Source organism: Rattus rattus, chromosome 15 (assembly GCF_011064425.1).
Source record: "Rattus rattus isolate New Zealand chromosome 15, Rrattus_CSIRO_v1, whole genome shotgun sequence".
Classification (NCBI taxonomy): Eukaryota; Metazoa; Chordata; class Mammalia; order Rodentia; family Muridae; genus Rattus; species Rattus rattus.
This window is the reverse complement of record NC_046168.1, coordinates 54,870,918-54,883,284: the sequence shown is the minus strand read 5'-3', so window position 1 is coordinate 54,883,284 and position 12,367 is coordinate 54,870,918. Positions and strand designations below refer to the sequence as shown.

Here is a 12,367-nt window from a genome sequence, read left to right as displayed (position 1 = left end):
GCAGCACAGGTGTAGTTTCAAGCTGTGTAGCTGGGGTCTCTCTCTTTTTTAAATTTTATGCTTTTTAAAACGATTTATGTGCATTGGTGCTTTGACTGCATGTGTTTCTGTGTGAGAGTGTTGGATCCCCTGGAATTGGGGTTACAGTTGTGGGCTGCCATGTTGGGAATTGAGCCCGTGTCCTTTAGAAGAACAACCATTGTTCTTAACTGCTCTGCCATCCTGCCAGCCCCATGGGACCTTTTTTTTTTTTTTTTTTTTTTTTAAATGTATCTCAAAGATGAAAATCAAGGTCACAGCAGCTGGCGCTCAGGACCCTCTCTGAAGCTTCTTCAGGTTCTTTCAAGAATCTGCTCTTTTTGTGTGGTTGTTGGCTCTTGGCCAGGAGCCGATCTCTGCTCCGAGAGGACATTTGAATCCTTTGCCAAGAGATTTACTCTATCTTCAAAGCCATCTGCAAGCGCTCTCTTGAATCAATCCGTTTAATGATTCAAATCACCTCCAAGGAAGAGCGGGTTCTCTTCAAGGACCGGTGATTAGGGCCACAGAGAACAACCTACTGATTCCAGTTTGATCATTTACAGAAACCCTGTGCTCAGCAGCTCCTGTGCTAACACTCAAGACAGTGACTGAGGAGAGCAACTGAGGAAAGGTGTGCCCTCCCCTCTCCCCGACATAAACAGTGACATGGGTGGATTTCACAGTTGACTGTGAATGGCGGTGACACATTTACATTTACATGAACAGCAAATACGTTGGTTTGGTATTGGAAGTCAGAGGTGTCTCTGTGAGGTGGCTCAGTGGGGAGAAGCCCTGGCTATGCAAACCTGATGCCTAGAGTTGGGTGTGCAGAGGCCATAAAGGGGCATGAGGAGACGCAGGGGGGTGACGAAGACTCCAACCCATATTTCGGTCACATCACTGTGCTCAGCTTAGGAAAATGCAGCAAGTTATACATTGGTGGTCCACACTTTTTTGGTAAATGTACTGGACTTTGATTAAAAGCCTCGTGGAATAATTTGGATTCATTACTGTAAAACGGGTTTATTCATTTCTCCAGGGAAGCTTACATCCAAGGACGGTTCTCAGAACGGTACCTACTGGTGAGGGAGGATGAACGGACGAGAAAGGAGACAAGGTGACAGGCAGTACTGGAGGGAGGAGTTAGCCGGGGTTAGCCCTTCTATATATCTCCTCCATATGGTTAAACAGCGACAGATCGGAAAACCAATTTAGTTTCCTAGAACTGAAGTGGAACCCGATTCCCAGTGCTTGTCCCTCCTGCTGGGCGATGTTTATCCATCACCTGACTTTTTTCTTTTTTTAAATTGTTTTCCTTATTACATCCCACTCACCGCCCTCCTTCCGTTCACCGCCTCCCACAACCTAGCATTCTTTAATGCACCATGCCCTGTTTATGCATACAGAGGGCCAGCCACAGGCCAAGGGTTAACTTTTTAACCCTTCCTTCTCCTCCCTGTTCTGCTCTCTAACTAAACTGCCTCTAGTTTAGAAGCAGACAGTGGGTTCTGGTTTCTAGAGTAGAGATACCCTCCACAGCTGACTAAGAAGCTTGCATAGTCACTGAGAGGCTCATTCTTGAGGAGGCTGAGGCAGGAGGATGATCACAGATGGGAAGCAACAGAGCTACAGAGCAAGACCCTGTGGCAAGAAGAGAAAACAAACAAACACAGGTCTTGAAGAAACGGAGAGTGACACTCCGAACCTGCGTCTTGGGACACACAGACTGGCTCCCACTCGCATGTGCAGGTCCTCTGAAGTTCAAGCACTTCGTGCTAGATGAACCGCTCTAGCAACTTGTGCTTTGCCCCTCCCAATTGGAGAGCTGTGCTGGAAGACAGGAGGTGAAAGTTCATTAGCGTATGTGACAACCGCGTGTGGATTCTACGCTAATCATATAGTGGCGAGCCCTCCGATCTGGATTATCCACTGACTGGCTAAAAAGCCTACTCACAGATGGGTACGCTGGATAGAAAGCTTCCCAGGTTCTGCAAAGATGGTACTTAGTATTTCAGCCCCGTGAATGCACACAAGTTGCTATTATTGCTGGCTCCCTAATTATAGCTAAATTGCTAAATGTCAAGGTTGAAGGGGTTGGAATGTGGGCATTTCCTACCAAAAACATTCTTTTTCTTGCTGCGACTCGGGTTTTGTCAAGTTCGAAGTGGGAAGCAGCCCTGACTCTGGAACCTCTGGAGTGGCTAGGAGGTCCTGGGAAGGGCGCCCTAGTTAGTGGATCGCTGCACAAGACCGACTCCCAAGCCTATGCAGTATCGCGAGCCAGAATAGGAGTGGCCTTCTTCAGGTAAGGATCTCTGTGATAGCACGGCTTTCCCATTGCATCTCCGGGGACGTTTCCCCCAGCTTACACTGAAGCACAGAATGCTCACTGATGAACCCAATGACTTCTTACAGCTTTGGGCAACCATAGTACCCGAAGGCGGACTGCTGTTGACCTACGGTCTATGAATAGTTCCAAGGATGAGACAAAGTCCCAGTGTCTAGATGACAACAGGGTTATTGACAAAAGGCCGCGAGTTGCAGATGATGGGATGGTGAGAGGGTAGAGGCCCGTGGCGGCGGGTGCGCGGTGGGGTGGGGTGGGGGACGGGACGGCTGACCCTGAATTTCTGCTCAGCCAGAGTTGGGAGTCAAGGCCCCAGGGACAGTCTTTCAGTCCATTAGCATGCAGGGGCCGCGCGCGCCGTCCTTGAAGGGCTGCCCGGCTGACCTTGCTCCGCTTTCACGGAGGATTCTCCAGCAGCGCACGAGGACGCGGCTGCCGCGGTGACTCAGTGACCTGCGCACCGCATGCAAATGCTCGTCTCGCCGAGGTTGCTCTGCGGTCTGCGCTCCTCTGAACCCCACGATTCCAACCTGGCCCTTTATGCTATTCCACTCTCCCTCCCCCACGGCCCAGCGTCCTGTGGTTGCGTCGCCCACCTCGCCTCCGCAGCATCGAAGGCCAACCTTCGCACTCCCAGGCTGCGGGCTCGGGGAGCAGACGCGCTGTCCCCCGGCCGGCCCCACGCGCACGGCGCCCCGAATCCCGAGCCAGCCCAGAGTGGGCGGCGCGTCGGGCTGGGTCTCGGCCCAGCCTCGCCGGCCCGGATCCCCATTGGTCGTCACCTCGGCGGGAGGGCGGTCCGGTCCCCGCACCTGCCGTCGCCCCTCCACGGGCAGATTGGCGGCTGCGGGACACCGGCGCCCAGAAGCCGCAGCACGAGAGGGCAGGCCTGAGGCTCATCCGACCTCCACGCGGCGAGCCCTGTCCTTTTGCTGCCGCGGCCGCGACTGCGCCCACGGGAAACTTTGCCCCACCAAGTCCTCTGCCCTCCTGGCCACGCCGTGGCAGTTCGCCTAAGGGCCCCCGGGGCCCCCCGCACAACGCGCGTGATTGCCGCCCCGCCCCGCACAGTGCGTCCGCGGCGCCCGGCCGCCAGGATGCGCTACGCAGACCCCTCGGCCAACAGGGATTTGTTGGGGAACCGAACTTTGCTCTTCATCTTCATCTGCGCCTTCGCCTTGGTGACCTTGCTCCAGCAGATCCTGTACAGCAAGAGCTACATCAAGAGGTAAGAAAGTCTGAGGGGTGGGATACACCGCGTCCGGAGGTAGCCTTCCCGCGGTCTGCCCTTAGCCCGGACACCTCCGTGTTCTATGGCATCTCTGCTGCCAGCCAGAGGACAGCGCCAGCTGCGTCGCCTGTCCTGGTGCAGTTATGGAGACGTGTGTGTGTGTGTGTGTGTGTGTGTGTGTGTGTGTGTGTGTGTGTGTGTGTGTGTGTGTGTGTGTGTACGCGCGCGCGCGCGTGTGTGTGTGAGAACGTGGGCAGCAGCTTGGAATGCCAACCAGCAAAGCTGACCATAAATACATGTGTGTGCCCAACGCTGTGCTGTCCCCAAAACCTACACTTCCGTGGTCATTTGCAGCAGACGGAAAGAAAAAGGCTAGGTTTTTCCTTTTTCTTAGTTCGGCAAGGTCTAAATTTTTATAGGGGACCTTGGAGGCATAGGCTTGTTCTCCCCCAGGAACTCCCAACTAGGTGGGGTGGTAGTGTTCCGGTCACGCACAGGTAGAGTGAATTCTACAGATCTGTGAGACAACCTGGTCGCCTCCGAGGCAGATGGTTCTTTTGCATCCTTGGCATCAAAGGCAGTAGGCACTGGGCTCTCTCACCGCTTCACCACCCACAGTCAAACTCCTTGAGGAGAAAGGGCAGTACACACCGCTCAGCTCGAAATTCAGACACGGCCTCTGTCTCTGTGTGAGCAACACATAGGGATATGGCAGGCTCCGAAGGCTCTGCTGCCTGGCTAGCTACCTGCCTGCCTGGAGGCGGGAGTTCTGCTCTGCGTGCTCCCATGCTAGAGTCTCTGGTAGAAAGGGCCGCTCTCCTCTCTGCCGGAGGCTCCTTCACTACCAGGGCCCATCTCAGCTGACTGCCTTCCACTCAAATGGATAGGAGTGAAAATTTCTCTTCAGAAGTGTCCCAGTAACAGAATGCTGCCCTTTCTTTTCTCAGCCTTGGGGTCTGCGTTGGTCACATACACTCCTATTCCGAGCTGTCCAAAGAGTGCGGGGGCGTGAGGGGGCGGGCGTTGCTGCTGGTGATTTGCTCCCAATAGAAAAGCTAAACAGTCTGGCTGGTCCTTCCTTCTGTCTCTAGAACTGAGGTCTGTGAGGCCTCTGGCCTCATACATTCATTTCCAGCCCCTCACTGCTCCCAACTTTCCCAGACACCTTTCTTCCCTAGTTGGCACCAGCCAATGTTCTCTGTGTGGCGCTGCTTGCTTTAAAAGCACCCTCCAGTCTTCTGATCTGCTGGATTTGATCAGACCCTCGGAGATGTTCTTGAACTGTCTGCCCTGCAGCCTTGCTGGATCTTAGAACCTGCTTCTTGGTAGGGCAGCTCTCGGTTTCTGCCCCCTGCTGGTAATTCCCCAGAACTGCCTGGACTCCTAGAGCTTCTGGTGGGACAGAAAGGAGAGAGACATCAGGGCCACAGTAGGTGCCGACCACACTACTGCTTGATTGTTCTGGCAAACCCTGCCTGGGTTTGGATGGACGGGTTAGTTGCCCAGAGCTCAGCCGGTGAGTTGGTCGCTTCCCATTCTCTATTTCTCAGAGACCCTAACCCTAAACAGACCTTACTCAGGGAGTCGTGCTTAACACAGTCAAGCCCGGTGTGTGTTCCATCCCGGAAGAGAGTGGAGGGCGGTGCTATAAAGAAGCAGATGATGGAGTCCTGGTGCTCAGTGGGATTAAAGTCTCTCTGGGGAAACAAAGGCCACAAGTGAGAGGAGACGTACACGGTTGAGAAGAGCGAGGGGTGGGAGTGGCTGCGGAGACTGCCTGGGTGAGGCGGGGCTCTGGGAGGCGCGTAAGTTCTGGACAGCCCATGTATACCTAACCGAAGGAAGGAGGCAGCAACCCTGAGTACAGGATACAGGCAGGGCCTCGTCCTCTCCTGCCCGCTGGCACCTGGCCTCACCTGCACTGCCATGCTTGTCTCCATGTCTGATCTGTCACCAGGCTTCCCTGTCCTGTGTCTTGTGCCAGACTCATTTGCTTACGTGTCCTCTTTCCTCACACATCACAGTTGCTCAGTGTTTGTTTTGTGTCTGTCTGGAAAGAGCAAAGATCTGCGCTGGAGTTCCCTGAGAAGGCCCTGGGATGCAGATTCCTGGGTCCTTAGGTTGAACTCGCTTCCAGGATCAAACAACTTCTAGGGTGTTGTCTGGAAACCTGTCTTTCTAGCAGGTCCCCTGAGGGACCAGTAGCAAGCTCCACTTGATGCCGTAGGTCAGTAGATGTCTGTCAGGTCAATTTTGCCCTTTGACATTAGAGTAGCCATGTCTTTGGTTACCACACGAGGAGAAGAGATGCTACTGTCCAGGAGGGAGCGGATTGAGATGCCCAAAAAATTGCTCTAGGTCCAGAGTGCCTGCACAGCAGAGATATTTCAGCCCCAAATGTCAATGGTGCTGAGGTTGAATGGCACTAGGTCCGAAGCTGTGAGGTAGGGATTATGGTTTGCTTGAGGCTGCATGCGTCACACGTGTGTCTGACAATAAGAAGTCATTAATAAGTTTGGATAGTGAACAAATGATGTGTGTGTGTGTGTATGTGTGTGTGTAGGTGTGTGTGTGTGTGCGTGTGTGTGTGTGTACATGCATGGATTTACACATAGGTGTAGTCATTGGAAGGGACATAATGAAAAGATGGATCCCACAAGGTGGGGGTGGGCAGCGATGTGTCAAACAACAGACAGAGCTTCGTGGCTTCACTGAAGTGCCCCAGCGTATGTGACTAGTACTGGAGACTGAGGACAGACTGAGCTTGGTTCATACGTCATGGAAAGCCACATGTGGTCCTTGAGTAGGGAAGCAACTTGATAAAAGTGCTCTGAAAGGAAGGGTATTTGGGTATTGTACAGGAAAGCTAGAGAGGGAGGGACACTGGGGGTTTCCTTACAGCCTCTCAGAAGTGGGAGTGTGGCTCAGGAAATTCTGAAGCCCACAGTAGAGACATAAGGGTGGTAAGCTTGTCTGGTGATGCTAGGTGAAGTGGTTACAGCAGGAAGTAGGTGATGTGAGTTGATGTGCATCCATCTGTCCCTCTATCCACCCATCCACCCATCCACCCATCCACCCATCCACCCATCCACCCATCCACCCATCCACCCATCTACTCACCAATCATCCTCCCACCCATCCATCCCCCATCCATCTATCTATCTATCTATCTATCTATCTATCTATCTATCTATCTATCCATCCATCCATCCATCCATCCATCCATCCATCTATCTATCTATCCATCCAATTATTTGGTCATAAGAAGAAAGCCCTTCTAATACAGAGCTGCAACGTGGATGAACCCTGGAGCTATCGTGCTAACTGAAACGAGACAGACTAAAGGGCCAGGAATTGTACGACTCCACTTTGATGAGGTATTTGGAGTTGTCAAACACAGACCCTGAAAGTAGACAGGTGATTGCCGGAGGCTTTGGGAAGGAAGGGATATTAGTCACCGCTTAATGGGTAGAAAGAACAAAATGGATGAGCTTACTGCTGCTTGCAACTGGATACAATGGCCACGTTCAGACTATGTAGACTTTTTACAGTTATTGATCTCTTGCATGTGCAGAAATGTCTTGTATGTGTGCAGGTGGCAGGGCATGAGTGTGCGGGTTAGAGGCGACTTTCTGGGATTCCATTCTCTCCTTCCACTATGGATCCTGGGGAACAAACTCCAGTTGTTAGGTTTGGTTGGTAGCAGGGACTTTTATATGCTGAACTCACTTGCAGGCCCTAGGCTGTGTGTTTTACCATGGTAAAATGCTTTTTAAAACCTGCGAACATCCATTAAACTGGCTTTATCACCAACTGTTGGGAATATGCCCTTAGAAAGATTCTGCTCTTTAGGACTAGGGATGTAGCAGACTGGCAGAGTATTTGCCCGGCGTGTGCAGGATTCTGGGTTCAATCTCATCCCTGTCCCCTCTCTGATCTGTGTGATAGACAGAGCTGAATGGAACAGGAGGAACCAGACTGCAAGTGACAGAGGGTTTATCACAAAGGGCTCCTTGGGGGGAATGAATGCCTTCGTTCAGGAGTAGAAAGGCACCGCCTCTGGGATCTGAGGCTGGGAGAGACGAGGGGCGTGGAGGGCTGTCGATCCTTTCTTCAAGTCGCAGATCTTGACGCTGCCTCTGGTTCTGGCATGATGACTAGTTTGTGTGCATGTTTTCCTGTGGCAGTGTTTTCATTCCTCTAGGCTTTGGATCTGTGAGTGGAATTGCTGATCCTTCCCATGGTACCCCAGGAAAGGTTGCAGATGTTTTCCAAAGTGGCTGTACCACTCCGCTCCCAGCCGTGTGCGAGGCTCCTGGCTTCTCATCTGTGCCGAGCTCATCTGAGCGTTCTTTTTGATCACAGCCATCCTCACGGTTTCAAAGTAGTATCTTACCGGGGCTCGACTCTGCCTTTTCTAGATGACCAGTGAGTGGGACACATTTTTATATGCTTGTTGGCTGTGTGTATCTCTCCCTTGGGAAAACGTCTATTCAGGTGTTTCACCCATTTTTAAATTGGAGTATTTGCCTTTTTTTTTTTAAAAAATTAAATAGTAATTTATACATTCCAAATGTAAGTAGCTTATGCATTATTGACAAAGCATCTTTCTCATTCTATGAATTATATTTTCCATTTTATTTATTTATTAAATTTCAAATTTTCATTAATTGGTTTATTGTTATGTCCGTGGGTGTTTTGCCTGCATGTATGTCTGTGCACCAGATGTGTGCCTGCTGCCCTCAGAGACCAGAAGGAGTCAGATCCCCTGCAACTGGAATCATAAATGGTTGTGAACAGCTGGTAGTTAATGGAAGTCCTCCGGAAGAGCAGCCAGTGCTCCTAACTGCTGAGCCGTCTCTTGCCCAAGATTCACTTGTTACCTTCACGTTATGTGTGTGAGCCTTTACCTCGTGTATTTATGTGCACCACAGGCATGTAATTCCCACAAAGGTCAGAACAGGGGTCAGAGCCCCTGGATCTGGAGGTACAGAGGGTTATAAGCCACCGTGTGGGCCCTGGGAATAGAACCTGGACTTTGACAAGAGCAATAGGTGACAGCTAAGCCACCTCCCTCCTTCCTCCTCTATTTTAAAATTAAAACCGCTGTGGCCCTGTGGATCAAATCAGGACCTGGACCAGGTCTGGCTGCTGAGCCAGCACTGAGCTGCATCCCAGCCTCCCCCTCAGTCACTTTCTGGTGTTGTCTGAAGCACAAACGTCTGAAGTGTAGGTGAGGCCTGAGCCATCAGCTTGTTGCTGCTGTTGGTGGCTGCTCCTTAACTCTCCATAAGATCACCACCTACAGCATGGCCGCAAAGGCTGACACATCCGCCTTCTTCAAAGTGCTCTCGGGGCCTCTGCTCTCACACCGAGGTTTTAAGTCACGTCAAGTTAATGTTTGTGCATGACATCATACATCCTGATTATGAAAGGACCGTCTGTCAAGAGTGTCTCATTGCTGGGGCTGTTGGTTTAGCTTTTAGTATTTTTGGTAGACATCTTCAAGCAGTTAAGATAGTTTGCTGCACTCATTGGCTATGTTACAAAGTTGTGTTTTCAAAAATATTATGCATTTCTTATATCTATTGGATGATAGGCCATCCATCTCTAACCCTTTTTAAAATGAATACACACACACACACACACACACACACACACACACACACACTGTAGCTGTTTTCAGACACACCAGAAGAGGGCATAAGATCTCACTACAGATGGTTGTGAGCCACCATGTGGTTGCTGCGATTTGAACTCAGGCCCTCTGGAAGAGCAGTCAGTGCTCTAACCACTGAGCCATCGAACTCTTTAATGTGGTAAGTCACATTCACACAGTTGTTTCGGTAGTGGACACCTGTGATCTCACCACTCAGGAAACTAAGACAAAGATTTGGGGTTTGAAGCAAGCTCAAGCCATACCCAGTCTCATAAAAGTGCTCCCCAAAAGATGGTACTAAAAGATGCTCAGTGCATAGGCTAAGACACAAGCCTAGCTTTTCATACGTTATGCAATGTGAGAGTTTGTTGGCTGTTATTTTTAGTTAGGATGATCTTGGCATGCAGTATCTTTCCCATACTGTCTTTGCCTTAAAAAAAAAAAATCTTGTGGGATGAATTGGGAATAGTTCTTTTAAAACTGTTCTTCGTGGGCTGGAGAGATGGCTCAGCGGTTGTGAGCACCGACTGCTCTTCTAGAGGACTTGGGTTCAATTCCCAGGAACCGCATGGTGGTTCACATCTGCAACTCCAGTCCCAGGGGATCCATACCCTCTCCGGGCCTCTGCAGACACTGGGTGCATACGTGGTATTCAGATACACGTGTACACAGAAAACCCCCACACCATACAAACCAGTGCCAAAAATCCAAACTCACCATTTGTGCAAGTTTTTTGTTTTTTGTTTTTTTGTTTTTTTTTTTTTTGGTTCTTTTTTCCCCGGAGCTGGGGATCAAACCCAGGGCCTTGCGCTTCCTATGCAAGCACTCTACCACTGAGCTAAATCCCCAACCCCATTTGTGCAAGTTTTTGAGACTATCCTGTCAGTTGAGTAGGGCCAATCTTTACAGATATTCCCTCCTAAGGTTTTCTATTTTTCTTTTGGAAACACTTTATCAATTATTTCCTTTAGTGAGTTGAAACTATTTAAGTTTTCTATTCATTTAAACTTTGGGGAGAGATGGCTCAGTGGTTAAGACCACTGACTGCTCTTCCAGAGGTCCTGAGTTCAAATCCCAGCAACCACATGGTGGCTCACAACCATCTGTAATGGGATCCGATGCCCTCTTCTGGTGTGTCTGAAGACAGCGACAGTATACTCATACATAATAAGTAAATAAATCTTTAAAAAAAGATTTTTCTAGAAGTTAAAAATAATTAAGTTTCATGACATGAAGTTTATGATTCTCGATTATCTTTGTTATAGCTGCATTTTGTCTTCCTTAAAATTACTTGAAATTCAGCATTTGTTTACTTACTTATTTATATATTTTAAATAATTATTTAAAAGTTTTGCATATATGAGTGTTTTGGACGCATGCGTGAACATGTACTACGTGTGTGCCCGACGCTCGCAGAGGCCAGGAGAGGTATCAGATCCCGGAAGCTGGAGTTACAGATGAGTGTGAGCCACTGCGAACTTAATCGAGGTCCCCCGAGAGAGCATCAAGCGCTCTTAACAGTTGAGCCATCTCTCCAGCCCCTCAGTTTCATCTGTCATTATGTGTATGGGTGTGTGTGCCTATGAGTGTGGTGTCTGAGGGGCCAGCAGAGTTCTTTAGATCCCCAGGAGTTAGAGCAACCGGTGATGTGGGTGCTGGGAACGGGGTCCTCTGCGAGAGCAATAAGCACTCTTAACTGCCGAGCCATCCTTCCGTCTGCTTCCTACATGGTTTTGACAATCCTTGTGAAGGACGGGATTTTTCTGGGTTGGCCTTCTCCTGCACTGCACTGTTTCCTCTGTGCTTACGCTCTGGTTGCCCCCTGCCATGCGTTTTTCTAACGTCCCATGCTGAATGCTCACCTCCGTGATCGTCACTGTTTCTTATGAAAGCCGGGAAGGTAGGGCAGTGCTGCTTCAGTTGTGCCTCTTCAGCCGAGGGGTGACGGCCAACACCAACCGTGGGAGCGGTTCCGTTGACCCGGTACCAAGTAGTCCACACACCTTAGATGTTACACGCTTATGTTTAAAGACGGCACATACCACTAGTATTCTATAAATTTAGAAATGTTTGAAACTTCCCATGTTTTCTTTTCTTTTTTGTTTCTCTCTCTCTCTCTCTCTCTCTCTCTCTCTCTCCCTCCCTCCCTCCCTCCCTCCCTTCCTTTCTTCCTTTTGATCTTTCTTTTTCACACGGTCTCCCTACATATCCCAGGCTGTCCTGGAGCTCACTCTGTAGACGAGGCTGGCTTTGAACTCACAGAGATCTTCCTGCCTCTGGCTCCTGAGCGTTGGGAGTAAAGGCATGAGCTACCATGCCCAGCTTGTTTTACCTTCTCGAAAAAGCTTTTTATAGAAAATATTATGAAAGCCTTGAACATAAATAAAAACACCACATACAAAATGAACCAGACTCAAAGTCTATACAACTCAATGAATTAAAAAAAAAAACTGTATTGGCTTAAAGTGTGTGGTGAGAGAAGGGGATGTTTATGGTGCTGACCTTTAACACACACACACACACACACACACACACACATAACACACACACACACATACACACACATAACACTCACACACTTCAATATTTGCATGCCTTTATTTTATTCCTGTTGCAACAGGGTGCAGTCACGGTTTGTGTATCCACCATCATAATCTTTGGCTTTTCCTTAGACAGCACGACACATTTGTATTTGTTGTGATTACTGACAACTTATTAATTATTATTAATATTAATGCTTATTAATTCCCACCATCTTATTCTGTGCGTTTCACATAACCAGCTTCTCCCAACCCTGTTCTTGCCCTTTATAGAGTTTTTGGCTTTAGGTAGAAGTTTCTAGAGTGACCCTTCACCTTACGTAGGCCATTTTGGGCTCTTGAGTAGGTAGCACAAGATTGGCTGATATCCCCCAGCAAGCCCTGGCTTCAGACTCATCCGACACTTCTTTCTTTGCCAATGTCATGCATTTAAGAAGACACTTAAGGATGTGTTTGTCGCTGTCTCCATTTGTGTGGGAGGGTGCCGATGGGCCAGACATGAGAGTGCAGGAAGTCTATGAAGGCAGCTTAGGGATCAAGACCAAAGAGAGGAGAAAGAGGGAGAAACA

General features: G+C 49.5%; 1 protein-coding gene and 1 pseudogene across 1 annotated transcript in view; one reads left to right on the top strand and one right to left on the bottom strand.

The window, feature by feature from the left end:
• Positions 1–2,261: 2,261 nt before the first annotated feature.
• On the bottom strand, positions 2,262–3,400 carry LOC116884384 (annotated as a pseudogene).
• The window catches only part of St8sia5 (ST8 alpha-N-acetyl-neuraminide alpha-2,8-sialyltransferase 5), a 61,812-nt gene continuing 52,807 nt past the window's right edge, over positions 3,363–12,367 (top strand). Inside the window, exon 1 of the mRNA XM_032885518.1 lies at positions 3,363–3,596. Within this exon, the coding sequence (XP_032741409.1) occupies positions 3,466–3,596 (131 nt within the window). The 5' untranslated portion in view covers positions 3,363–3,465. The remainder of the gene's footprint in view (positions 3,597–12,367) is intronic.